This window comes from Terrapene carolina, unplaced genomic scaffold (assembly GCF_002925995.2).
Source record: "Terrapene carolina triunguis isolate 2854851 unplaced genomic scaffold, T_m_triunguis-2.0 Scaffold229, whole genome shotgun sequence".
In the NCBI taxonomy this organism is placed as follows: Eukaryota; Metazoa; Chordata; order Testudines; family Emydidae; genus Terrapene; species Terrapene triunguis.
This window is the reverse complement of record NW_020664580.1, coordinates 3,207,263-3,234,106: the sequence shown is the minus strand read 5'-3', so window position 1 is coordinate 3,234,106 and position 26,844 is coordinate 3,207,263. Positions and strand designations below refer to the sequence as shown.

Below are 26,844 nucleotides of genomic sequence, written 5' to 3'. Positions count from 1 at the left end.
GCTGCGATGCTACGAGGCAGAAGTTCTGGACAACATGTATTGTGACCCTGTGAATAAACTGTAGTTACATTTTTTGCAAGAATTCTCCAGAATCAACAAACTGTTGCAAATGGAATCGGCGAATGCCGTCACGGTGCCTGACGCCCGCCCGCCCGTCTTTCTATCGGGCGCTTTTAGCCAGAGGATTGTTTCCACAGCGCGTCCCTGCATCTGACGCGAAACTCCGGGAGGTGAGAGATGCGGCCACTCGCCATCGGCTGCTGTTCACTTCGTTCGGGGTAACGTTCGCGGGGCTCCAGGAGCCCGGGCCTGACAGCGCCGTGCGCAGCCGCCGCATTGCTAAACACACGACGGGACTTTCTCCTTTGGGGCCTGCGTGGAGGCGGGACTGGCTGGATTTGCCTTTGCACCCGGCGGGATTTGGCGGGGCGGGGAGCAGAGGTCTCGGCTCCGCCCGCTCCCGGCGCCTCCAGACCTAAGGGGGCGGCCGCTCTTCCCGCCCAGCTCCTCTCTATGGTCGCAGGTCCTAGTTCCCGCCGCCCACTCCCGTTAGTCACGTGGGCAGCGGTTTCCGGCGCGGACTCGCCGTAGCTTGAGTCGGGAGGTGGCGGACGGTCGCCGCGTGGGTCGGTGAGTGAGGTCCGCGCGCGCGCGTCCCCCCACCCGCACTCGGGGGGAGACGCGAATCCGCCCCGCCCCGCCCGCTGGGTCGTTTCCAGGGCCACCGGGCATTTGCCCCCACCCCCGAGCCCCGCCCCCTGCTGCCGCGAGCTGCCGGGGGCGGTTACACGGCCCCAGCGCCCTTTGTCCTCTAGCCTGGGGCTCGGCCCCCTCCCCGCCCCCGCCGCTCGCTCCGGGGGTCCCGCTCCCCCGTCCTCGCCCCCCCCCCCAGGCGGAGCCGCGAAGAGCGGGGCGGGCGTGACACCGGGGGGCGCTGCCCCGGGGCCAGGGCGGAGTCAGACCCCCGCGAATCTGGAGTCGCGTCCCGCTGCCGAGGCGGGGCAGGGAGCCCCCGGGGCTGCTTGGAATCACTGACCGCGACACCCCCGTGAGCAAGAGCAGCCCCTGCCGGGCGCCCGCCTCGGCGCGTGTGGGGACGCGGTGCGAGCTGCGGGGTCCCCGCTGGTGCTCCCCGAGGAGCTGATCCTGGAAGCTGCCCTGGGCAGAGACCGCTGCTGCCCGCCCCGGGGAGCTGGCGGGCTTGGGGCTCAGCTTTGGAGCTACCAGCAGGTTATAACCATAAAAGCCCGTCTCGCAGTGAGACTAGCCGTGCTCAGGTTCTGAGCTCTGACGCAGCGGCAGCAATAACTACTCAGCAGTAACTAGCTGTCTGTAGTGGTCCGTTCCAGCACACGCACAAACACCCTCTCTTTTTCAGTACACTTACCTACACACAAGAGGATTAAGAATAAAGAACTGCATATTTCGTCTGGTCCTGCTCTCATTCTCCTCCTTTTGCAGCAATTGCTCTGCAGCGCCCAGGAGTTTCCGTTGCAGTGTGAGCTGCTGCTCCATCTCTGGCGGTCCTGGCTTTTTAGCATGTGTTCAGATATTATTTGGGCATATTGTTAATATTTTCTTGATCAGTGTGAGCATCATAAGGGACACAGCGATTTTCTCAGTTTATAACTCAACTAAACTTGAATGGAATTTCATGGGCTAAAGAAAAAGCACTTCTCTATCCTGTCTGCGTTCTCCCTGCCAAATTTCAAAAGTCTGTTTAGAACAATGGAGGTGTTAGTTTCTCAGAAAGAAGTCCTAACACTCTTTTGTAATGGAAAAGGTTAAGCAGTCTAAATACAAGGGTTGCTATTAACTCCCCTGTAATACAGCTTTGAACATAGTGTGTGCTATTTAACTATTTTTAATTTTTCAATTTGCATCTGCAGATCATTCATGCAGTTTTAAGGTGAATAGAAATATTCTGGGATGAATAAACTGTGGGAGTCTTAGTTGCAGTTGAGGGGGTAGCTGCTGGATGTTTGAAAGAATGTCCATAGTCTGGGTGGCAGATCTAGTTTGATTATCAGTAAGGCTCTGTGTCTGTCACAGAGGTCACGGATTCCCTGACTTTCTGTGACCTCCGGGACTTCTGCAGCAGCCTGTGTGGATGGCCCTGGAGCCACCTGAGCTGCTGCTGGGGCAGTGTCAGGCCGTTCCTCCTCCCCAGCAGCAGGAGTTTGGGTGTGTGGAGGCTCAGGGTTGGGGTGCAGGGCAGTGCTTGCCTGGGGGGTGCTCCCCGGAAGGGCGACAGGCACTCCCCTCCCTCAGCTCCTAGCTCCACATGCTGTCTCTGCCTGCAGGCACTGCCCCCACAACTCTCATTGGCCATGATTCCTAGCCAATGGGAGCTGCAGAACCGGGCCTTGGGGTGGAGCTGAGGCAGCACATGGAGCTAGGAGCTGGAGGTCGCTGCTTCCAATGAGCCGGGTAGGGAGCCTGTCCCAGCCCTGCCACCTTCCCCACCCCAGCACCTGCGGCTCCCCCTGGGCCGTGATCCCCCCTCAAGAACACACAACACCCCCCTCGAGCACCTGCAGCACCTTGCCGGGCCGCATCCATAGTGTCCCCCAAACCGCTCCCCTCCCCCGCCCCAAGTGTTAGTCAGGGATATATAGTAAAAGTCATGGACAAGTCACGGGCCATGACTTTTATTAAAAATACCTGTGACTAAAACGTTGCCTCAATTATCAGCTATATAGGGTTTGGCCAAGTAGAGCACCTGAGACTATCCGTTGTCCTAGGCTTGTTGCAAATGATTGAGTTGATAACAGAAGTTTCTACACTTCCTGTCCTACTGCTCAGAAAACTGCATCAGCAGAAGTGGATTTGACCAGTTCTTACTGTTACTTCTGCAGCAGGAGTACTAGAGCTCACCTTTTCATTGGATAAACTTTCATCGGATACATTTACGCCAGTAGCATACACTTTTCTCAATTTATCTATATAATGCAAAAACTTTTTAATGCACATTTAAAAATCACAATTGGCCAAGTTACACGCTGTGGAAGCTTTTCTTTTGTGATTTTTAACTTGGAACCTTAATATTGCATTCCTATACATTTAATTGCCTAGTTTTCTTTTAAAAGTAGGTGTGGGAATGACCCCTACATATATGCACTTCCTTGTGGCATAGATACATTTCAGGTAAACTGTGTGTCTATCAGCTGAGCATGCCTTTAACTACACGAGCAACAGGTGTGCACTTCAAAGAGCACACAGTTTATTGCGGATTCTTTCATGGTGTTGTTTTCACTACTCACAGTCAACCTGTGGAACTCCTTGCCAGAGGATGTTGTGAAGGCCAAGACTAATAACAGGGTTCAAAAAAGAACTAGATAAGTTCATGGAGGTTAGGTCCATCAATGGCTATTAGCCAGAATGGATAGGGATGGTGTCCCTAGCCTCTGTTTGCCAGAAGCTGAGATTGGGCAACAGGGGATGGATCACTTGATGATTACTCTGTTTGCTCAGGGGCACCTGACATTGGTCACTATCGGAAGACAGGATACTGGGTTAGATGGACCTTTGGTCTGACCCAGTATGGCCGTTCTTATGTATTCACAAGAACTGCACTCCAGTTAGGGTGGAGAGATCCCAAGATGTGCTTGAGGACCTGCTCTCCACACAAACATTTGAAGTTTCCGTCCTGGAGAATCCAGTGTATTGCTCCCTCTTGAAATCTGACTTATTTAATCTCTCCTCACTTAAAAAAAAAGTAAAAACTTATTTTTTCAGAGGTATTTTTAAGTTACTACCACAGTTGCTGTAGCGTTTTTTTTGTTTTGTTTACTCACCTTGTTTATAAATTTGTTGAGGTTGGGATGTTAGTTATTTTTTTTTTTTATTAGTTAATGAGAATTGTTTAGATAGTGGTGGCACTTTTGTAATGGAGCAGTCGGGGAGGTGCTTTATGATAAAATGATTATTTATTTAGGGATGCAAAGGCTGAATTGTGAGTGTTATATAATGATTAACATTCAAAAACCATTTGAGGAGTTGAGGGGAGTAGAATGAGTTTGGGTGCCTGGCCATTTGAAAGGAGGGTTCAGGTTAGGAGGCAGCACTAAGGCAAACAGTTGTCTCCACATTTTGGAAAAAATTGCTCATTTAAATATCATCTGTAATTGTGCAGTTTACAATTTAACATTTTCTTTTGCTGTATATGCTCAATCTTGCATTTTTATACAGTAGAGTCTCAGTTACAAATACCTTGGGAATGAAGGTTGTTCGTAACTCTGAAATGTTTGTAACTCTGAACAAAATGATATGGTTGTTCTTGCAAAAGTTTACAACTTAACATGGACTTAATACAGCTTTAAAACCTTACTATGCAGAAGAAAAATGCTGCTTTCCCTTTATTTTTTTAGTAGTTTACATTTAACACAATACTGTACTGTATTTCCTTTTTTTTTTTTTTTTGGTCTCTGCTGCTGCTTGATTGGATACTTCTAGTTCCAAATGAGGTGTGTGGTTGACCGGTCAGTTCATAACTCTGGTGTTTATAATTCTGAGGTTCTACTGTAATTTTACTTTGGAGCAATTTTTTGTCATTTAATAGAGCACGTATTCATTGAAAACTGTCAAGTTCACAGTTTCAAAGTTAATCTGTTTCTGAGTTATATTTTTTTGTGGGTGTGAGGGAAGATAGTTCGCATTTTTCTTCAGTGCAAAGAATATATTTTATACCCATCCTCCACTCTCCTTCAGAAGTAACTTAATGGATTTTCCTCAAACTTAATCTCCTCTAGGATGGAGAACAAGCATAATATATTTTATCCCAAAGGATGTTTTAAAAAAAAAAATTGTTGGTGAGTCAAAACAAGCTGTTCCAATGAGAGAGAAATTTGCACCATAACAGCAGTTGCAACCAGTTACTGCTGTATGGTTTGTGATTGTATAATGGAAATTATATTGGAATGCATTTATGCATGCCCAGAGGCAGGTAAAGATGAGCTGAAAATCAAAAGCTTGTAAGATCTTAGAAGCAATATGGGTAAAGATGCTGCCTGTTTAGTTTGGGACCAAAATGTAAGTTTTGTAAAGCCCTTTAACATGAATAGATTATTTTTTATTGAAAAGAGGATTTGTATTTCAATATTCTCATATATTACTGTGAACCCATATACAGCATTGAGCTAGTACATGAGAATTGAAAGTTACAAACAAAAATGTAGCTTCTAAGTCTAGTGTTGACAGATTTCACTTCTTTTGGACAGTTAAGTGAATTGGATTTAAAATTTTTATTTTTAATTCTGTGTGGATGTGCTATTATTAACACAGGCAAGGGGTTTAAGAAAGATTTCCCTGACAGTATACATATAAAACATAAAGTTGCAGACTTTACTTTCTCTTTTGGAGATATGTCTTCCGTAAACAGAGTTACAAGTGATGAATTTTGTTAAAAGTTTCTATATTTGGTCAGCAATACCCCATCTTTCTTTAATTAAAAAAAAAATCCCTTTGGGTTTGTTAGTTTAATGGTGAATTTTTTGTTTGTATGTGTCAATATATCAATATAGATATGGAAAATTTATGGTGGCTGGGATTTTGCTTGTTCTGGCAGATACCACAACATTTATAGTAATGATTTCTCAGGTTCTTAAGGTAGTGGTTGTCAAATACAGTACTAATTCTGTACATTTAACTACAGCGTTATGCATTTTCTGATTTTATAATCTTAAAAACAAAACTTAAAAAATAAAGAAAAAATAATTCTGAATTTCTAGATTGTAGGTTAATATCTCGAACTGAATGTTAGATTAGTAGAAAATCTTTACTAAAATATTTGATTTTTTTGAAAGCTATTGAGCCTTTTTAGAAGTTGAGGGATTCACTAAACATTTGAATACTTTTTTGGCAAGGTCCAGTTATTTTTATCTAACCACTTAATGAACCCTGATATTTATATATTTTTATTTCAGAAACTGAATATTATACTGGTATGAAGTCTGGGATTTGCTATAATATAATTATTGCTAAAGTTAGTCTTGGACTAGTGCAAAAAAACTGTGCTAAACTAACAATCCAGTGTAAGTTTTATGAACTCTTTGAACCGCCAGCATTAGACATGAGTACTACGTACCACTGAATTTTGGAGGCACTCAGATTTCGAATGGTATAAATCATTATTTTATCCCAGGAAGGCTGAGAGTTATTGGCTCTTAAAATCATATAATGACATCTTGCTTTTTATTTTTCTGCTTCAATCCTGACATTTTAACTGCCACTATCAGGACCCATTACAACTAGAAATCAGTGTTTCATACAATCAGAAATCTTAGAAACAACTTTAATACACTATACCAGATGGCATCCTGGGGTTTCATTTTTTCTCATTGTGTACCTATGTTAGGAAAATTTATGAGCATTTTTCTGTGCTGGTACATCTGCATGGCTGCTAGTGACAGTACAAACTGTAACATAGACAGGGTACAGACAGGATTTTTACCACCACATTGCCTACACCCTGTCTATCACTACAACTTCTGCTGTTGGTAGCAATGGTGCAAAAATGTTTATACAATTTCCTAGAGGAAAGCCAATATGACTTGATTTTCAGTCTTTTAACGTTTATTTTTATTTATTTTTTCCTAATTACCATTGCTGCAAACTCAACCTGTGGTCTGAAAGTCAAGCAGCCAGTTTCTTTCCTTTTCACTCATTGCATCAGTAATGAAAGTTTTGTAAATCAGATTAGGGCCTCAATTAAACTTGTGCGATCTGATTGGGTTATTTGTGTTAGATATGCAACTGGTTGGGATTTTCTGACTGATGCACAAATGGAATAGAACCCTGCTCTCGGAGCTGTGTTGGCTCTGCAGTGCTAACATGAGTAAAAAGTAGTAAAAAATGTGCTGTTTGTTGGTAAAGTAAAGCAGATATCACTCTGAATGCAGGTAGGGAGCAGTTATATTGCTTAAGAAGGTGCCCTTTTTTGTAAGTCTTTTTCAGATCTGAGCCATACTTTAAGGAGCAATAAACTAGTCCAGAAGCCAGTTCTTGAGAAGAATAGACATTGTTTTACCTTAGGTTATTTGATTGCCTGGTGTTTAATTAACATTTTGAACATCTCTCTACAGAGCTTCAAAATGACTAAAAAGAGGAAACACCAAGAGGATTTTCAAAAGGTGAAGCTAAAAGTTGGAAAAAAGAAGCCTAGACTAGAAAATGCAACTGATACAAACTTCAAAACAAAGGCCATACATCTTCCTGAACAGCTTAAAGAGGATGGAATACTTCCCACAAACAATAGAAAACTTAACATAAAGGTATGGTAAGGTAAACGTTTCAGCTGTGACTGTAATATAGCTCATTGGACAGTTTATTATGTTTTTTAAAAAAAGTTGTGTTTGAGCACTGTCCCACTGACCGTGACCAAATGCTGGACTATGAATACTTGTGCAGTTCAGTTAGTGGCTTGTGACTTTGGATGAACTAATAATCTAAGGCAGAGATTTCAAAAATAGGAGCCGGAAGTTAAATATTGTTTGGGAAGCTTTAACTCAAGGCACCTGTTTTTTTTTTAAATCTTGGTGTTACGTCATTAGTTTGTCCAGAGGCAAAAGTTTTCAAAAATAGACTCCATATTTAACTTTAGGTTCCTGTTTCTGAAAATTTTATTTTCTTCATTTTTCATCTGCTTGCTACTTTCTAAGTCCATCTGTTGCAACCTGAAAGGAACTGCACCTCCATGATCTATCAGAGGCATCTGCTTTTGGCTCCTGGCTCTTCAGAGGTCATCTTTCTTGGGTAGGGATCTGTCTCTCTCTCAACAAGGGTTTTTCCAGGCTGCAATGTTTCCCACCTACACTGTGATATCCCTAATAAGTCAGACCACCTAAGCAGGCCAGACTCTGCACATTGCTTTCTCTCCAAAGGCTATAAACAGCTGTAATTCCCAGCAGTACAGGGTACCACACAGCTCTTTCTAAGCAAGTACACTTGCTCTTAACATTAAAGCATTACAGAGAAAGCATTAAAAACAATAAAAGAACCTACACATGTGCTAAAAAGCTTACCAGAGGTGACCCCAACTCCAACCTGGGGTACTGGTAGGTGTCAGTCCTTCGAAACACACAACTGGATTTTCCCCAGGGTTACAAGTTCATAACTGTCTCAGATTCAGGACCAGAACTATTATGAGTAGTCAGTCTTCCTTTATAAAGCTTAGGCCTATTATCTTGATCTCATGTAACAGGTGATCAGCAGACAATGGCCACTCTTCAGGGCATAACTTCATAAGGCTGTTTTTTTTTTTTTTTGCATAACAGGAGGTAGGGAGTGATGGTGCAAAAATGTATTCGCATTGACCTCCCCTTAGATCAGTGGTGGGCAACCTGCGGGCCGCATGTGGCTCGTCAGGGTAATCCACTGGCGAGCTGCGAGACACTTTGTTTACATTGACAGTTGACAGGCACGGCCGCCCGCAGCTCCCAGTGGCCGCAGTTCACCGTTCTTGGCCAATGGGAGTGTGGGCAGCCGTGCCTGCGGACAGTCAGTATAAACAAACTGTGTTGCAGCCTGCTAGTGGATTACCCTGATAGGCTGCAGGTTGCTCACCACTGCCTTAAATAGTCCTCAGGGAATTGACCTCCCCTTAGATAATCCCCAGGAAAACCAGTTAACACTTTTTGTTCCAAAAGTCCATTCTTGTCTGACACATTATTCAATATAGTCCTTTTAACCAATACAGTCCAGCTCTCACATCTGTCACCTTTCCCTCTTCTAGAGGTTGCATACAATTCAGGCCACAATAATTCATAAATGATTCATTTAATATATTGGATCCCAAAGATACTTAAATTTAATTCAGTAAGTTCTCCAAAGTACAGCAATTTTCTGCAATAGAGCTGTCACACCATCTTCCTTTCCTTAACTCTAGCCCTCCCACTGGAGGAGATGAGGGGCCACCTTCAAGGAAGTAAGTCTGCTAGGGGTACCTTAAAAGCAGCTGTGCAGTCATAATTGGCATACTCCAGCTCTACTCTTGCAAGTGGGTATGAGAGAATCTTGCTTGCTATTATTAGTTCAGGAGGCACTCAGATGTTATGATTATGAAGGTCATGTAAGTACCTAGATAGCAAACCATTAAATAGGAGGGTAGGTGACTTGTTTGCTGTTATGCTCTAAAAGAAAGCATTTTTGGATCTGAAATTATTAAGCTCTTGATACAGTCCATTAAAACAGTTTCTATACCTATTAAGCCTTTTAAGAACAGATTAATACTAGAAAATGGGTCAGTTTAAAGTTTTTGAAGAACTAACTAGTAAGTGTGTATCTCTCTTCTTGCAGGATCTGCTTTCACAGATGCATCACTATAGTGCCGGAGTTAAGCAAAGTGCTCTTCTTGGGCTCAAAGAACTGCTGTCCCAGTATCCGTTTATAATTGATGCACACCTTTCAAATATACTAAGTGAGGTGGCGGCTGTATTTACAGACAAGGACTCTGGTGTCAGAGTAGCGGCAATCCGGCTCCTTCAATTCTTGGCTCCAAAAATCCGAGCTGAGCAGATTGCTCCATTTTTTCCTTTGGTAAGTGCCCACCTCTCCAGTGCCATGACTCACATCAGTGAAGGAATTCAGGAGGATTCTTTGAAGGTCTTGGACATCTTGTTGGAGGAGTACCCAGTCCTCCTTACTAATCGCTGTAGTATATTGCTGAAGAATTTTGTAGAGCTTATTTCTCACCAGCAGTTGTCAAAAAACCTGAAAAGTAGAGAGAAAATATCCTGGATGCTGTCTGTTAACCCTAACCGCAGAGTAACTTCACAGCAATGGAGGCTGAATGTACTGATCAGATTCAAGAAGTTTCTCCAAGCGGTGGTAGATGGTTCCAGTGGATCAGAAGATGATGAAGGAATCCAGGAGCAAAAGGAGAACTCCCAGTTCATGAGGAACTCAGTATGTATAAGCTGGAAGGAGCATGCCAATAATCAGCAGCACATCCAGCTATATGAAAATGGTGGGTCACAACCAAGGATCAATTCAGCATTCAGACTAAGGTGAGAAAAATGTTACTTGTCTGAGAGTTTCATTGAGTCAATTCTATATTTACAACTAAGCTAATATGAGACTGTTGTATGTCGTTGCTACTGAGCCACAGGTGTTCATTTTTGTCTTAGGACTCTAGCGAGATTTATATTAGATCATTCAGTGAGATGGGTTATTTTACCACAACAATGTGATCATGTTATGGAATATGAAAATATAGAAATATTGAGCCATTGATAACCATGCTCTATGTTCATTATGACTCTCTGTGGTATTTTTCGTTAACTACAAATAAAATGGTCATTTATACCACTTGTTACAAATTTTCAGTACAGGCCATCCTTCCAGTACATCTTCCATGCAGATGGAACACCACAGCATTATTTTTTATGCATATAAATGGAGAGTGCGAAGGCAAATCCCTTTTTAGTAGAAGTTAAGTGTACTGGCACAGAGAGCATCTCATACTTTATTGATGTGCATATTCTAATGTGATGTAGAAACATTAACTTCAGGCCATGTGATCAGCACTTTTTTTAACTGAGGAATTTTGAAGGCTCAAAAAGTTAATCGGTCTTGCTGTAACTTTGATCTCTTCCCCTGAAAAATACATTGTACTCTTTTCTCCAACCTATATTTTCTTTGGCTGAACATAACATCTTTCATACTATCCATTTTATAAATACTTTCTGGCTGTCTGAGGTGTACAACTATATAACTATTTGGTATAAACACACAGGTCACTTACTTTGAGGTCACACACAGAATTGTCAGTGCGCAAATGCTTTTTATCAAATTACCAATTTTCTAGATTGGTTCACTTATAGATAAAATGTGACTTCTTGAAATATGATTTCATGGATGCTTACTAACAAGAAATAGAAATGGTTAACAGAATAGATACTGAGAAATGGACTTAATTTTACATTTATGAAAAAAACCGACTTGTATCTTTCTAATCCTCTTCCCTAGTGACCCTCCCTACACTAGACAAAAAGCCTTGCCCCACTTTGTTCTTGCAATGCCTGTAAGACAATTTGCATCTACACACAAATGTCATCCTAGGCATTTTTTATTCTCGTTGTAGCATTCATAGAACGAACTTCCTGAGAACAGTAATACTACTTACCTCTTCGGTAGCACCTTTCATCCATAGATCTCAAAGCAATTTACAAAGGAGGCAAGTAGCATTATCCCCATCTTATGGAGGGGGGAAACTAAAGCACAGAGCTGAAGTAACTTTCCCAAAGTCGCGTAACAGGCCAGTGACAGAGTTGTGAATAGAACCCAGGTTTCCTGAGTTTCAGTCCAGTGCTCTATCTACTGTCTATCTGACTGAACTACAGGAGCATATAATGTGTCTTCCCCCAATGCAAATTCAAAGGCACAGCTACTAGCCGGTCTTCCCATCTCCATTGCCACGTTTTACCTGTCACTGACTGTTCTGTGCTCCCTGCCATGGGGCAAATCAACAGGAAGCACCTTATTTGCAATGAATACTGGGCATTCTATGAAGTTAACAATAGTGTGCAGTTGATTGCCAGTATCCACTTCTGTGAGATAGCAAGTAAGAGTTCAGCAATCTTCTTGGTTTCCAATAAAATCTGCTCCAGTGAAAACTTTGATTGAGCTGTAAGCTGGGCTGAGCCAATGAAAAGGCCCTGCTTGGAAAATAGAGTGCAAGTCCATTCACACGGAGTCAGAACTAGCAGGTTTATACCAAGATGTGTCAGAGGCTTGCCAAATTGTGCACTGAATGCCGTCCTTGCAGTGTGAGAGCTGAAGATGCATCATAACAAAGACTGAGAAGATATCTGAACATGTGGTGCCAGCTGAACTAGCTGCCCTTTCTGTGAGGAGCTGGATTTCAATAAGGGGTCCAGAGAGCCGCTTATGGTTATAGCTACTTGCCAAGAGGCTGATTTGAGCGAGCATGAGGAAGAGCCAGCAGATTACCAAGAGGAGATGTTACCAGAATCTAAAGGATGGCTGGCAAAGGAAGGTGATGGCAACAAAGTCAAGTTATTGGGAAAAGAAGGGCCCTCCTCAAAAGGTATTGATATGTATTTCATTTGATCACATTTGGTGGTTGTTTTTACTACGTGCACTGGGGGATTGGGGGGTCCTGGGGAGTGAGATAAATAGGACCAGTCCATCTTGTCTTATTGGCTACAGCCATGATTGTTACTAGTGGTAACTTGCACTCTTAAGGGTAGAAGTAGTCTGGTTGCTGGAGATCGAAAATAGATGACTAGATAGTAGTTCTCAACCAAGGGTCCAGGGCCCCCAAGGGGCAGTGAGTAGGTTTCTGGGGGTCCTCCAAGCAGGGCCAGTGTTACACTCACTGGGGCCCAGGGCAGAAAGCAAAAGCCCCACCATGCAAGGCTGAAGCCTGGGGCCCTACCACCTGGGGCTGAAGCCAAAACCTGAGCAACTTAGTTTCGTGGGACCTCCTGTGGTGTGGGGCCCCAGGCAATTGCCCTGCTTGCTTAACCCATAATGCTGGCCCTGGCTTTTATATGCAGAAAAACAGTTGTGGCACAGGTGGGCCGGTGAGTTTTTATAGCATTTTTTTTGGAGAGGGGATCCTCAGAAAGAAAAAGTTTGAGAACCCCAGGACTACAGCATAGAGCCCTTCTCCCTGACCACTTTTTCCTGCCCAAAATATCACATTAACCTGGAGGCTCTTAATCCCTTCATCCCCAATTCCATCTCCTTTAGCTCTGCAATCAGTTCTCAGGGCTTGTCTACACTTACTGGAGGATCTATGCTGCGGCGATTGATGCATCAGTGGTCGATTTAGCGGGTCTTCAGTAGACCTGCTAAATCGACCGCCGATCGCTCTCCCGTTGACTCCTGTACTCCACCTGATCGAGAAGAGTAAGGGGAGTTGACGGGAGAACGTTTCCCGTCGATGTCACGTAGTGTGGACCCCGCGGTAAGTAGATCTAAGCTACATCGATTTGATTTATGCTATTCACGTAACTCAAATTGTGTAGCTTAGATAGACTTTTCCCTTTAGTGTAGTCAAAACCTCAGCCTCTGCTACTATTGTTGCTGCCAGGAAAGAAGTGACTTCTAATGGGAGGGAAGAGAAATGCCTGGGATTCCAGTGGCTCCTACACTTCATGGACAGCCCTAAAATGGCAAACGTAAATGTTTAACACACAAACAATATTAATGTCCTCCAGAAAGCTACATCTTTTTATTGCATTAAATCTTACAGGGAAGGTCAGTGGTCCAAGATGTGATTCATTGATATAATACATTTATTACCCATGAGAGGAATCGATGCTGATAGTGCAAATACATTTATCATGTATTTTAATCTTTTGCTGCTCTGACAGCAGGAGATGGCGAAATCTCTCAGGTGACTACACTTCTAGCTTTCTGACCAGCTTTCTTATCAAAATAGTCCTTTTTCTGGGCTAAAAAACAATAACTTGCACGCGGGGTGGTGGGGAGGGGATATTAATTGCTGCTGTGTCTGGTACAGTTTGCTATTTTTATTTAAACAAAACAAAACCTCACAAGCCTCCAAACTGAGTACCGTACATACCCCATAACTGAAGTATTAGCTTTTAAAATAACTTATAATAGGCCCATGTTTGTTCCCTGTCTCTTCCTCCCAAGTGCTCCAGGCAAGAATTAAGCTTTTTTACCTTTAAAAAAAAAAAAAAAAAAATGTAATGCATACCTTGTCTTAGTGATTACCGAGTATTAATATCGCAGGTGGGCTCTGCGAAGCCCTATCTGCATACTGTTTAGCTTCATTCCAAAATTAGAACATTTGAACAGTTCAAAGCCATAATTTAATGTTCAAATTTGCCTTTTTCTGATTCTTCACTGGGTTCTACTGATACTTATGAAGTAGTAGTTGCACTGGATGAGGAATTGATTGGAATATCTCCTGCCTTCTGGACGCTAAGATGCCACTTTGTCCCACCAAATTCATTTTTTAGGGGATCAAGAACAAAGAAATGAAATCCCCTGACATCTTGAACAAGGCAATGTCGAGGGATGGGATCTTCTTTGAACTACAGTTGGAGCTAAAGAGGAAAAATAAGCTGCAGCTGATTCAGGAGGAGGAGAGAATGAAGCTGCAGAGGAAGTTGAAGGAGACTAGATTGCAGGAGAAGACTCAGAAACTGAGAAGGACCAGGCAAGAGAATAAATGGAGCATTAGATGTACATCAGGTGGATGAAGATGGAAAGCTAAACCCAACTCATTTGCCAAATCATTAGGGCTTCTGTACTGCCATTGGCAATACTCCTCAAGGAGAGAGGCATACATATCAGCCTGATGTTGGTTTCAAAGAGCTTTATACACTTCAAGTGACTCTTCCCTTTTGCCATTTACAATTTGCAAATGGCCCTCCTCTTGCCCTGTCTCCACTAGACTCCCTTTACCCTCCCTCTGCTAGACTTTCATCGTCCTCTTACTGCTCTGATGCCACAGATCAGTATTATGCGCATCTATGGAATCTTTTTTCCTTGAGCTCCATCTTAATTTTTTGTTTTATTAGAATCTGTCTTATTTATTGATTAAACAGTCTACATTTTATTAGAAATTATTTGAATGCCTAATAGTTACATAGTACAAAAATGCTTGGTAAATAGCGCTTTTACCACCCAGTCCCTTTGCATCCAAGTGTCATATAATAACTACCTTGTACAAGGTAAACAAGCTGAATTGTTACAGTAGCAGTTTTTCCAGGCTACCTTAGAATTAAAATACATTGTAAGCACTATACATTAGCAAAGTGGTTAACAATTTCACTGACATGAAACACTCATAGCTCCCATATTCCTGTATAGCAAAGTATGCTGCAGTAGTCAAACGTCAACTTTACAGACTATCCTAACCTTTGCGCACTGTAGCTTTTGTTGGCAGTGGAGGTCTGTTTACTCCTCTTTTGCCACTGAAGTTGCACATATTGGTTGAGCATATTCTGGATCGTACTAGTTTTTCTTTAAATGGCAGTTATGCTGGACCCCTGCCCAAGAGTTTCAGCAGCTGAGTACAGTATCTCCTTGTGCTTTCACAGTTCAGTCCATCTTGCTTTCACAAATGTGAAAACTCAGGCTACTGAAACAAGTGGATGTATTCAGTCAGTGTTGTCATTACAGTTTAGTGGGAACCTTGAGGAGCTTGCTTTCAGGTTTTTCAAGGGCACATTGATCTACCATTCAGCTTGGTGCTGTGGTAATTAAAGCAATTTGTCTCCATAATATGAGTAAAATTCAACTGACTACTGCAGGCTAGGCTTTGCAGAGAGATTGTAAAGTGTTATTTCTCACTGAGAAGTAAGTATTCCAGCCAATTATTGTCATTCCAGTATCCCAGCACAATGTAATTTCATCACTGCACAGTGTCCATACCACAACCTTATCCTACTGTTTGGATAAGGCTCGGGTCAGAAACTAGACAGACCTTAATGTGAGGTTGCTTGCCCTGGGACTTCTGTTGGAGTTCCTCTTGGTGTGCTAGGTACTGTCCTACATACTTTGCTCATTGATTGTAATCTAAAGGTCTGTAATCTAAAAGTGGAATAATAATGAATTCCACCCACCACTGTTTGACCCTCCTCCTCAGTGTGACCTTTCCATAGCAGTCAAACATAGGACATTTATTCTAATGTTGTAAACTGGGACAACTCCTCTAAGGAGAAGTTCATGCCGTCAGTGGTGATAAGAGGAATACGGAAGATATGTCTACTCTTAAACTGCTACAGCTGCAGTGCTTCAGTGTAGACGCTCACTACAGTGACGGGAAGGGTTCTCCTGTTGCTGAAGTTAATCCACCTCCCTGACAGGTGATAGCTAGGTCAAGGGAAGATCCTAGTGCTGTCAACACCAGGGGTTAGGTCGGTATAGCTACATCTCTCGGGGGGGGGATTATTCACATCCCTGAGAGACAAAGCTGTGCCAATGTACATTTCTGGTGTAGACTAGCTATGAGATGCTTACACAAGATTCACGTATTCTAACTATGTTCTTATGTGGACCCCGTTATACTAAGTTCTTTAAGCTCCCACAACCATTTTGGAAGTGTTCTGGGAATGGTAGATAGGTGCTTTTGTAGTTTCAAATACCTTACGAAACAAATGCAGTGTTTTAAGCAATGTTCTGTAGACATGATTAAATTGTGCAAATAAAAGTGATGTAACCAGCTTTTTCATGTAATCACTATCGCTGCAGTGGTTCACTCTGAGTTTCCTAGTTGCAAAGAAAGATCCTTTGGTGGTGCCTCTAATGCTTCTGCAAATAATGTTCCTTAGAAATAAAAGGAAACTGACGTGGGTTGTTAATTTTACTCCTGTGAATCTAAGCGCTGTGGGAAGTGGCACTTGAAAGTCTGGGTGGGAGATTCCCTTCAGCCTTCCGGGGGAAAAAAAATGGGAAAAACCTAAAAAAATATAATTTCCCTCTTCTGCCTTGGGTGGAAAAAAAAATGCACACAGGATATTTTGCCCTGAAAAATACTGCATCTCTTATGTAGCTGGTTGAGGAAAAAAACAAGCCACAGTAACGTGATTGCAAGCCCCATTGGATATTGTATATCTGTACAGGAGTTCTAAAGTTTTTGACACATGCTAAATTTCCTCTTTCTTGGCTTCTTTCTCTGTCTTCCTCCTTGCGTGGGTATTTTTCACTGTTCTTTCTCTTCCCTCACCTTGCCCTTGCTGCTGAGAGGGAGCGTGCACTATTTCTAACCCCTTCTCTTTTTCCCTTTATGTGTCTCACTGCCCCCTCTCCTCCCAAGGGATCGTGCATGGTAATACACAGTTATTTTGGAGCATAACTTTAAAAGATTTCAATCTGCTGTTCCTGTTTAGTATATGCTGTGGGTTGTACTACAGGCAAGCCTTCTCTGCAGAGTTTGGCTAATTATAGAGTTTTGAAATTACAAACGTGGCCAGGGCAAGTATTTTTTTTCAAACTGTCATAAGTTATTTATCTGTATTGGGTGCACTTTAAAGTTTATTGAGATTCTAGAGGGATGACCAATTATAGTGTTATTCCCAATTGTAACTATAGGGACTATCACTGCAGCTGGAATGAAGTGAGCCCACTGTGTATCAAGTCTAATTAATGTACACAAGTTCAGATTTATAATGGGTATTGCTTGTCAAGTGGGTTGAAAACCAGACTGATCATAGGATACAGTGTCCAAAATCATAGGCTGAGGGCATTATTGCCCTCCAGAGAGGACTCTTTCAGGGGGCAGATAAAACATGTTGCCTGTAATGTGTTTTTGTTAACCCATGAACTCTTTTGAAAATATTTTACTGTCCTGGTTCTTCTGAGATTGCTCTGTTTTAGGAGCTTTGTAATTTTAAAATATTTACTGGCTCTTGTTTATGGGCGCATAACTCCCACTGAATTCCACAAAAATTGCATGAATGTGTCTGAGGGGAGAATCTGGCCCCCTTTGTAATGCATATAGATCTTTTAGAGTACAGACAGAGGGTATTAAGGGAAAATGCCCTTGGATTTTCTGGCTCACCTAGGAGAGAAAGAAAATATGTGGGACAGTTTTTCTTTTTGAATCTGTTATGCTAAAATTATACCATTTCACTTTCTTGATCGTTTTATTCTAATAATTTTATTTTCACATTGATCTGTAGTGGTCAACTGCCAATTATTACTCTCTACAAGAACAAAGCATGTAAAACTGGCTGAAGCATAAAGGGGTTCTGAAATCATATTGTGCAAATACAGTGCAATGAAGGTGCTCCCCTTCTCTTTTTAATGTAATGCTCTTTATCTCTGATTTTTTGCTTCTGTGGTTTAGGTCCCTGGTAAGCATGACAGACAGTGTGGAAAAAGGCCTGTCTTCTGCTGAAAATTTAAAAGGATTTATTGAGATAATAATTCCATTATTGATTGAGTGCTGGATTGAAGCGTCTCCTGCACAACTTGCTGCTCCCATTCTTGGAAATCTTTTGGAACCTGAATCTCAACAGCTAATGCAGCAAGTGCTTAGTATCATATATTTGCTGTGGAAACTCACAAAGCAACATGATGAAACACACAAAATGGTAAGAGAAAGGAGTAATGTGATCTACAGTTTAAGCACATAAGTTAAATTTGCTCTGCCTATAAATTGGTGACTCTTCATGATATAAGTGAGGAAAATAGTTTTTAAAATAATGGAAATAAAAATTTAGTCCCAAGTTTTAAACGTGATCTTATGGAAGTATGAGTTTGAACTTTCTCAGATCCTTTAATCTAGAAAAGTAGCTATCAAACTGAGGTCTTTCGACCACCATTGATTTACAGAGTCCTTCCTGGCACTCTGCAGGACACAAAGTTTTGAGATCTAAGCAGTGGAAGATTGGATTGTTGGGAAGGTTTGTGGTTCTGTGAGAGCATCTTTGATTCTCCAACTTTTCATTCCGCAGACCACTCTATAGGATAGTGAATCATTTTTCTGAGCTGGAGAGACTTCATTATAGAAAACAAGGTCTCAGAGAGCCACAGAATAATTATGGTGTGAGGTCCTTATGTTGCTTTCCAGTATTTGCATAGTGATGTCATGACTGTGCGTATGAAGACAATCAAAACTACAACAAAAATATTGCAAAGCAATGTTGAAATGTCTTGCCTTCCTTATTTGCGCCTCTGTGCCTGTTCACCAAAATAACTCCTTTTTTACTTCTGCTACACACTTCTAGATTCTGCAGCATGGTATAGGGATGTCACTGTTCCCATTCTCTCTTCCCCTTTTGGCTGCTGGGAGGGATGGGAAGGGATATCTTGGCAATTCTTTTCCTAACATCTCTGTAAGAGAGTGCAGATTGATTTGCTGAGCACACTCTGTGCTGCTGTATGTTCCAGGCAGCATGGGTAGGTGTGTGTCTTTGATCAGCTATTTTGCTCCTGAGATCAAATGGAGTTGGAGTTGCTCTTGTTGAAACCATGGACTTCTAGAGATGCACAAGATGAGTAACAATGCTGTAAAAAGTGTGTGTGTAGTATGTATGTGTATATTTTACCCTCTTCTGTACATGTCATAGTTCAGGGCATCTGCACCTGTATTTCCCATCTATGGTCCAGCAAGGGCACCTACTCTCAGGTTACTGGCTCCCCAGCTGTCATCTCTTGGGCAGAGACACATGCCTCTCCCATTCCTGACCTAGGTATTTCCAGGCTTCACAGTTCCTTGCCTACACTGACTTCCCCAACAAAGTCAGACTGACTAAGCAGGCCTGCTCTGCTTTTCTCCTTAGAGGCTATAAATGATGTAAATGCCGCAGTGATAATTTACCACACAGCTCTTTCTAATCAAGTAAGTGTTTTTCTTAAGAAAAAACATAGAGAAAACATACTGAAAACAATAAAAGCATCTGCACCTCAACTCCAGCAGTGGCTGGTGACCAGTCCTTCAAATCCCATCAAGGTTTTTTCTTGTGGTTAAAAGTTCAAACTTGTAGTGAGCTCAGAACAAGCACACCCATGAATCTGTGTGTCACTGTCTTATCCAGTTTTGGCCTCTGATCTTGTCCTCCTGTAGAAAGTGATCACCAGACAATGAGTTTCTCCTCAGGGTGCAGCTTTGAAAGGTTAGGTCCAGAGGAGAAAACTTACCTCCTCCCAAGTATTTCATAGGAATCCCACTTAACTTTGTCTAGCATGTTATTTTAAAGAGATCTTTGAAGCTCATAACACTTCTCAGGGTTTACATTAGCCATGTCTCTTCTTTAGAGATGTTACATACAATCCCACAATAATACATATTCATTTGTATTTTGAATACAATGAACTCCTAAGATCATTAAACTTAATTCAGTAAGGTTTGACCAGAATATTGCAGGAAATTCCCATATCTGTCTCAATACTTAATGTTTTATTATGTTACATTGTGAGATTTTCCACAGTATGAAGGAAGCTGAAGATAAAACTATTATCTTAAATCACAGTTGGCACCCTTGTTACAAATTTGCATTATAAGACTGCTTTCAGGGGTTAGTTTGTTTTAAATTACACAGGGTTGAATTGACACAACAACATTCATGGGATTCAGAGTAGCAGCCGTGTTAGTCTGTATCCGCAAGAAGAACAGGAGTACTTGTGTACTTCGGATGCATCCGAAGAAGTGGGTTGTAGCCCACGAAAGCTTATGCTCTAATAAATTTGTTAGTCTCTAAGGTGCCACAAGTACTCCTGTTATTCATGGGATTGATTTTCATAACTAATACTGCATCTTAGTTAATATGTGAAGGATCTAACAATAAAAGAGCTGTGCTGCATTTCTCTTTCAGGAACTCAATTATACTAGTTTTCTTATGGTTGCAGTGGTCACTCCAATACCATGGTATTGGCATTGTATAAAAAACTAGATAGATGAAACTGTTGATGTTATGTCCCCCCCTATTTTCAAGTGTTCAAAACTTCCTTGAAAACTTACCTTTGGGGCAGAAACATTTCAGAACTTGAGGATATTACATTTTGTATTTTTTTAATCCTTTTAACTCATGGAGTCAGAATGAGAAATGCCCTTTTTTCTTTACATATTGAACCCATGCAAATGACTGAATTTTGGAAGCTGAAACTTTGCATGTAAATAGTGGTGCTTTGGAGAAATAGTGACGGTGCAGAGAAGAACCACAAAAATGATTCCCGGCAGGGCGGGGAAAAATGCCTTCCAGTGAAATTAAAGGAGCTCTATCTAGTTTATCAAAAAGAAGATTGAGGAGATGGTTTGAATAGTGTATAAACACCTTCATGGGCAGAAAATACCAATAATGGGCTCCTTATTATGGTGGGGAAAGGAATAACAAGAACTAATTGCTGGAAGTTAAAACGAGATAAATTATAAGTGGGGCTGGTGGCATCATCTGTTGTTAAGGTTGCTTGTTACTTACTGTTAAGACTCTGTTTTCAGTTGCTTATAAGGTTGCAAAACTGTAACTGTTTGGCCTTTAATTTTCTATGCAGGATGTCTCTCAAGCTGAATGTTTTTTTGAAAATTTTGGCTGAAATGAGACTAGGGCAAATAACATTTTTTCTTCGAGGAGTATCCCTGTGGGTGCTCCACTTTAAGTGTCTTGTTGCCCTGCGCTTGTAATCGGAGATTTGTGGTAGCAGTGCCCGGTTGGGCTGTGCATGCGCTGTAGCCATCTCGCGCCGCACCGACTGGCTACATAGCGGCTAAGTTCCCTCTAAGCTGTGCAGCTGTCTATTAAGCCCCATGCAGGGGTTCAGGGCTGTGGCAGGGAGAGATGCCTCTCCCCCAGCGTGGACCTGCCACGGTGGGGAGAGGTGCCCCTCCCCGCTGGTCCCAGCACGGACCTGCCCCGGACTTGCCACCGCTGGGGGAGAGGAGCCCCTTGCCTGGCCCGGCCCAGGCCCACCGGAGCTGCCGGGGAGAGGAGCCACTCAAATGTCCTAGCTCAGCCCCACCAGAGCTGCCGCTGAGGAAAGGTGCCTCTCCTCTGGCCCCGAGCTGCTGCAGTGCGAGAGGGTTGGGGGAAGTCCTCTCTCCCTGCCGCAGCTCCGGGACAGCCTGCACCCCCAAGCCCCTCATCCCTGGCCCCACCCCAGAGCCCTCACCCCAACCCTCAGCCCCCTCCCGATCACCTCATTCCCAGCCCCACCCCAGAGCCTTCACCCCTAGCTGGAGCCCTCACCCCCTGCACCCAATCCTCTGCCCCAGCCCTGAACCCCCTCCCACACTCCGAAGTCCTTGGCCCCACCCCCACCACATGAATTTTGTTATGTGCACTAATATGAAGGTGATGTGTCACACATTACCTCCATATTGGTGCACATAAACTTCATTCCGCACATGGACATAAAAAATTAGAGGGAACACTGCATAGCGGTGCACAATTAACTGTCCCCCAGTTCCTTCTCTGCCACTTTTGACTTCAGTCGGAGTGATCAGCAGCGCCCTCTCCTACTTCAGAAAAAAAAATAGTAGATAATTCTTAGTGGTAGTGTTAGCTTAGTTGTAGTTAGCTTCCCTATCCTCTTGCCCCACTGTAATTTCTTTAATTGCACCAAAAAAAATATTTTTTCCCCTTTTACCTCTATCTCTTTGGCAGCCTTAGCCTCAAACAGGCTTTACCCCTTTTTTTTCCTCTGTGGGCTTGTCTTCATTACCAGGGTAAGTTGACCTAAATTATGCTACTCCAGCTACGTGAATAACATAGCTGGAGTTGACATAGCTTAGGTCGACCCTAGCCTAGTTTCTTCATTGCGCTGCATCGACGGGCGATGCTCTCCCATTGACTTGCCTTAATCTTCTCGGGGAGCTGGAGAACCTGGGTTGATCGGAGAGCGCTCTGCGGTCAATTAAGCGGGTCTTCACTAGACCCACTAAATCAAGCGTCGTCTCCCCATTAGTGAAGACCAGCCCAAAGAGACTGACTTTCTCAGGCATGCCAGGCTCACCTGGTTTTAAACGCTGCCTGACTTACAGACTCACATTACTCAAAAGTGCCTGCATTGCAGAAAACTGACAGCCAGGACAAGAAAAGCCAGGGATCTCCAACTGAAGCTCCTCATGATGGAGAAATCCGTCAGGTCAGCCTCCGACCCCGAGTCCAGGTGCCCTGGCCAACGGTGACCATCAGAAGCCTCTGACAGGGCTGTGCACCAACAATGGCTGCCAAGGAGCCTGCTCCTAGAAAGCCTGCAAAAAAGCGGTCACAGACATCCCTGCACCGAGAGTCGCCCAAAAGAAAGTGATCTCCTACTGAAAGATCTCCCCTGGAACTGAGAGCGCCAGACCGTGAGGCACCAGGAACGTCCGGTACCGAGAGTTCCCAACGAGCTAAAGACCCTATGTGGGCAAGCTCTAAAGGAAGTTCACATACTAAAGTGAAACCTTCCAACTCGGCACACACATAGCCAAAGAAGATCTCGGCACCGAGCGGTACAATAGCGCCACCTGCTGTACCTGTGCTGCACAGTAACCTGTGTGCTCTCAGTAACCCCCTGCCGATACCCAAGCAAGTGTAGGAGGAATCCATCTGGTTCAAATGCAGTGGGGACAAGAGCTGGAATAGAATAGTTGGGACAAGGAGTGTCTGAGAGAGGTGGTGGAGACTGGGATTGGCATGACCAGGAGACTGGCAGTGGGACCTAATGGGGGATGGAAGGAGGTGAGGAGGAGAGAGAGATCTGACAAGGAGCCAGGTTATGGGAAGAAGATAACTGGGACTGGTTGGGCAAAGAGAAAAAATTCTGCAAGAGGTGAGGACACTGAGATTGGATGGGAAGCCCTGGAATGGTGACTGGGAGCTGGTGGCAGCTGGAGGCTGTGGGGGAGACAGGCAGATCAGGGAGTGGGGGAGGGAACTGGGATTAGCAGGCCAAGGGGACTTGGGGACTAGAAATGATTGGGCAAGGAGATGGGGAGTTTACAGGGGTGCGACTAAGGCTATGTGCTGCTGTAACGAATGTAACTGCTCTTTGCCGGCAAGAAAGAGCTCTCCTGCTGACAAAATAAAACCACCCCCAATGAGGGGTGGTAGGTTTGTTGGCGGGAGAGTGTCTCCTGCCGACAAAGTGCTGTCCACACCGGCACTTCTTGTCGTTAAAATTTTTGTTGGTCAGGAGGGTGGTTTTTTTCACACCCCTGACTGACAAAAGGTTTAATGACAAAGTGCAGTGTAGACATAGACACCGGTCAAAGAGCCTGGGATTGGAATCAGAAACAACAGTACTGTGAAAGGGACAGGTTGGAGGGGAGAGGGAGAAGTGATCAAGCTCTGAGCAAATATCTGAAACCCACTGTGGGGTTGTTCCCATCCCCCTCTAGTGCTGTCCAAATTGAGGATGACAACCTACTATTCCTATCTATTACTCCATTAGCTACAGTGGCAGAGTTCTGTGTGGACCAAAAGTTTCCAACCTGGCTGATGAACCATGTAGGTGTGAATATGATGCCACATGATGGATTTGTTTTGTTTGTTTGCTTTGTAAAAAACTTTGGAAATTACACACACAAATTGCATTAAAAAACATTTAAATTGCAGAGTCAAACACTCAAAAGTTAGGAAATGTCAGAATTAAGGTTGCCTGTACAACCTTAATTTAACCCTCTTGTGCCTGTATGTGTGTATATATATATATATATATATATATATATATATATTATATTATGATACAGTCTTTAATTACATGATTATGTACTGTTTTCCACCTGTTTCATTCAGTGCACACGATGAATGGTGCTCAATTAAAGAGCAGCCATTAATATGTTGTTTCCTTTGTGTTCAATGTGTGGTCTTAGGCTTGATTTACTGCACGCTATACAAACACTACTCTGACAACAGAATTATTGATTTCTTCGAGTGCTTTTCTATGGTGCTCATCATTATAGCATCTGAGTCTGCACCAACATTAAAGAAGTTATTGTCAGAATACCCCTGTGAGGTGAGGTGGTATTATCCCCTTTTTACAGAAGAACTACTGAGGCACAGAGAAACTGAGAACAAAAGTATCCTTTAATTTTGTGTGCCCAATTTGAGACTTAGGATTGGATTTTTCAGAATATTTAGCATTATATAGCACTTCATATGTTCAGAGCACGGCTCCCATCAACATCAGTTGCATGTGTGAGTGCTCCCTGCTTCTCCCCCTCCCCCCCCGGTCCAGAAAATGAGGAATACAATTAGTGATCACATGTGAACAGTTTAGTTTAGTTTAAATGACTTGACTAGCATCACATAGGAACTCTAGCACAGGCAGGGATATGATCCAATTCTCTATGGCAGTTTTCATCTGCCTTAACTATGAAACTGTCCTTTCACTTTCGGTAGTCCCTTGTATCATTCACGACACACCTTCAAACTTCTGCAGCAAGTGAGGCAGGAGTCCTACAGCCAGATTGCTTCTCTACACAACCTTGATTTATCCCCAGGCAGCTCCATTCTGTTCATTGCATGAGGCAGAAATGGAAAAGTATGCAATTAGAAATAATTTACTAATCTTTAACCATGAGGGTGATTAACCATTGGAACAAACTACCAAGGGAAGTGGTAGATGCTCTATCTCTTGAAGTCTTCAGATCAAGACTGGATGCAGACATAAGCTATTGGGCTCATTGCAGGGGTAACTGGGAAATTCTGTGACCTGTGCTATATAGGAGGTTCCTTCTGACCTATGCAAGTAATAAAGCCCTATTTCTTCTCCCTACGTTCAAGCACACCCATTATCTTTTCCTTCTAGTTCACACTTATCTCCTGCTACATTTGAGATCTTCCCAATATTTCTTATATCCCCAGTTATCTCCTCTTTGGTAAACATGGAGGGAGGCATTTTGGCTTTGCAGAGGGCAAGCTCCTTTTCTTGCCAGGCTGTCCTCTGCCTTCCTGCTGGCAGCTGTTCTATATAGTCTGGGTGGACTATGAACTAAACAATGGGAAACCTTATTGTGAACTAAGGGGATGTCTACATGCGGAAACTCAGTATGTACTTTCTGTTTACACTTCTAGTTAATTCAGTTTACATGTTGCTGTGTACCCGTTCACTAAGAAAATGTACAGAATATACTCTGGGTGAAACACTGCCCCCAGTCATAAGTGATTATCATTGTCTAGTGAACCATTTTGTTGTCGCAAAAGTCATCATCCTATAAAGAATGTGTATGTGAAAGAGCTTTAAATCAGAAGCTAAAATATTTTTTTCTCTTTCCTATGTCACATCCTGTTTTTTTAACTAAGCATTAGTTTTTGGTAGACTATTAAATGATTACATTTCACTTCACTTATAAGCATTGTTTTCTAATGTATTATCTGCTTTCCTTAATAGGAGGCATGGCTTCGAATGAATTACCTTGTTGATTTCAAGCATCACTTCATGCGTCATTTTCCTTATTCTTTACAAGAAACAATTAAGCACAAAAAGAGAGATCCATACAAAAGGTATGAATAAAACAGGTGTCACTTTACATCTTTTTCTTTCATGAATAAGTGAGACCACATGTATGAATGAGACACACAGCCTAGTATTAATCTTTCAGCATAGCAAAAAAAGGGAAAAAATACTTTGGGTGGGTTTTTTTCTTTAAGAGATGTGGAGAGGTATTTAGATGCTGGTTATGTTGCTCTTAATTGATACCTTTGAAGAGTCTAAGATAAAATTTCTCGTATGAAACTAGATCTGGATGTTTTTATTATTTCAGAGAAACTAAAATGCAGAATCTTAGAAATATAAGTATTCACTTGTATTTATTAGAAATTGGTTCTCAATTTGTGGCCTGCAGGGCACTTGCTGGTGGATTCTCTAGGGTTGTTTGTTCTACTGGTGCTGCGTATCCTGTTTCCTGCAGTTAAATTGTATTGAAACACAACTAAAATACATTTATTTTCTGTGTACTTGTGGTAGGGTGTTGGATGAATGTGAAAGGAAGGTCCATAATATCTCTATTAAGATATGGTCCATGTTACAAGAAAGTGTGAGAGCCACGTATTAGATAATGGATCAGTTCATGCATTATATCTTAGTAGTAGTAAACCAAAATCTATGATCTGTAGTGCATCTGGGCCCTAAGTGGCTGAGTAATGATATAAGGGAGAGTAAGATACTTCTCTCTCCAGGGCAAGGTTGATCAGCAGCTGTGTCTCCCTATCTATCCCTTGGCAGCACAACTGAACCAGTTTGGTGGAAATAATAATCTGCTGCTGGGAAGGGCCAATAGCAGATTGCTTCCCTTCCCCACCCCCAAGCAAATACTGAAGGATTTGTGGCTTTCTTTGAGGCCATGTATAATAGCATGCCCTCACCTCAAGAGCACCCCATTATGCCTGGACATGTTGTTGCAAGGGGTCCTCATCTCTGGTATCTCCTTGCAGCTTCTTCTTCGGCTCTGTAGTGGACCATCTCTGTCAGTAT

The 26,844-nt window shown here is 42.7% G+C and overlaps 1 protein-coding gene across 1 annotated transcript in view; it reads left to right on the top strand.

The window, feature by feature from the left end:
• Positions 1-562: 562 nt before the first annotated feature.
• Positions 563-26,844, top strand: part of TEX10 (testis expressed 10) — a 116,034-nt gene continuing 89,752 nt past the window's right edge. Inside the window, exons 1-5 of the mRNA XM_024193603.3 lie at positions 563-630; positions 7,083-7,271; positions 9,295-10,004; positions 17,792-18,038; positions 25,762-25,874. Of these exons, the coding sequence (XP_024049371.2) occupies positions 7,092-7,271; positions 9,295-10,004; positions 17,792-18,038; positions 25,762-25,874 (1,250 nt within the window). The 5' untranslated portion in view covers positions 563-630; positions 7,083-7,091. The remainder of the gene's footprint in view (positions 631-7,082; positions 7,272-9,294; positions 10,005-17,791; positions 18,039-25,761; positions 25,875-26,844) is intronic.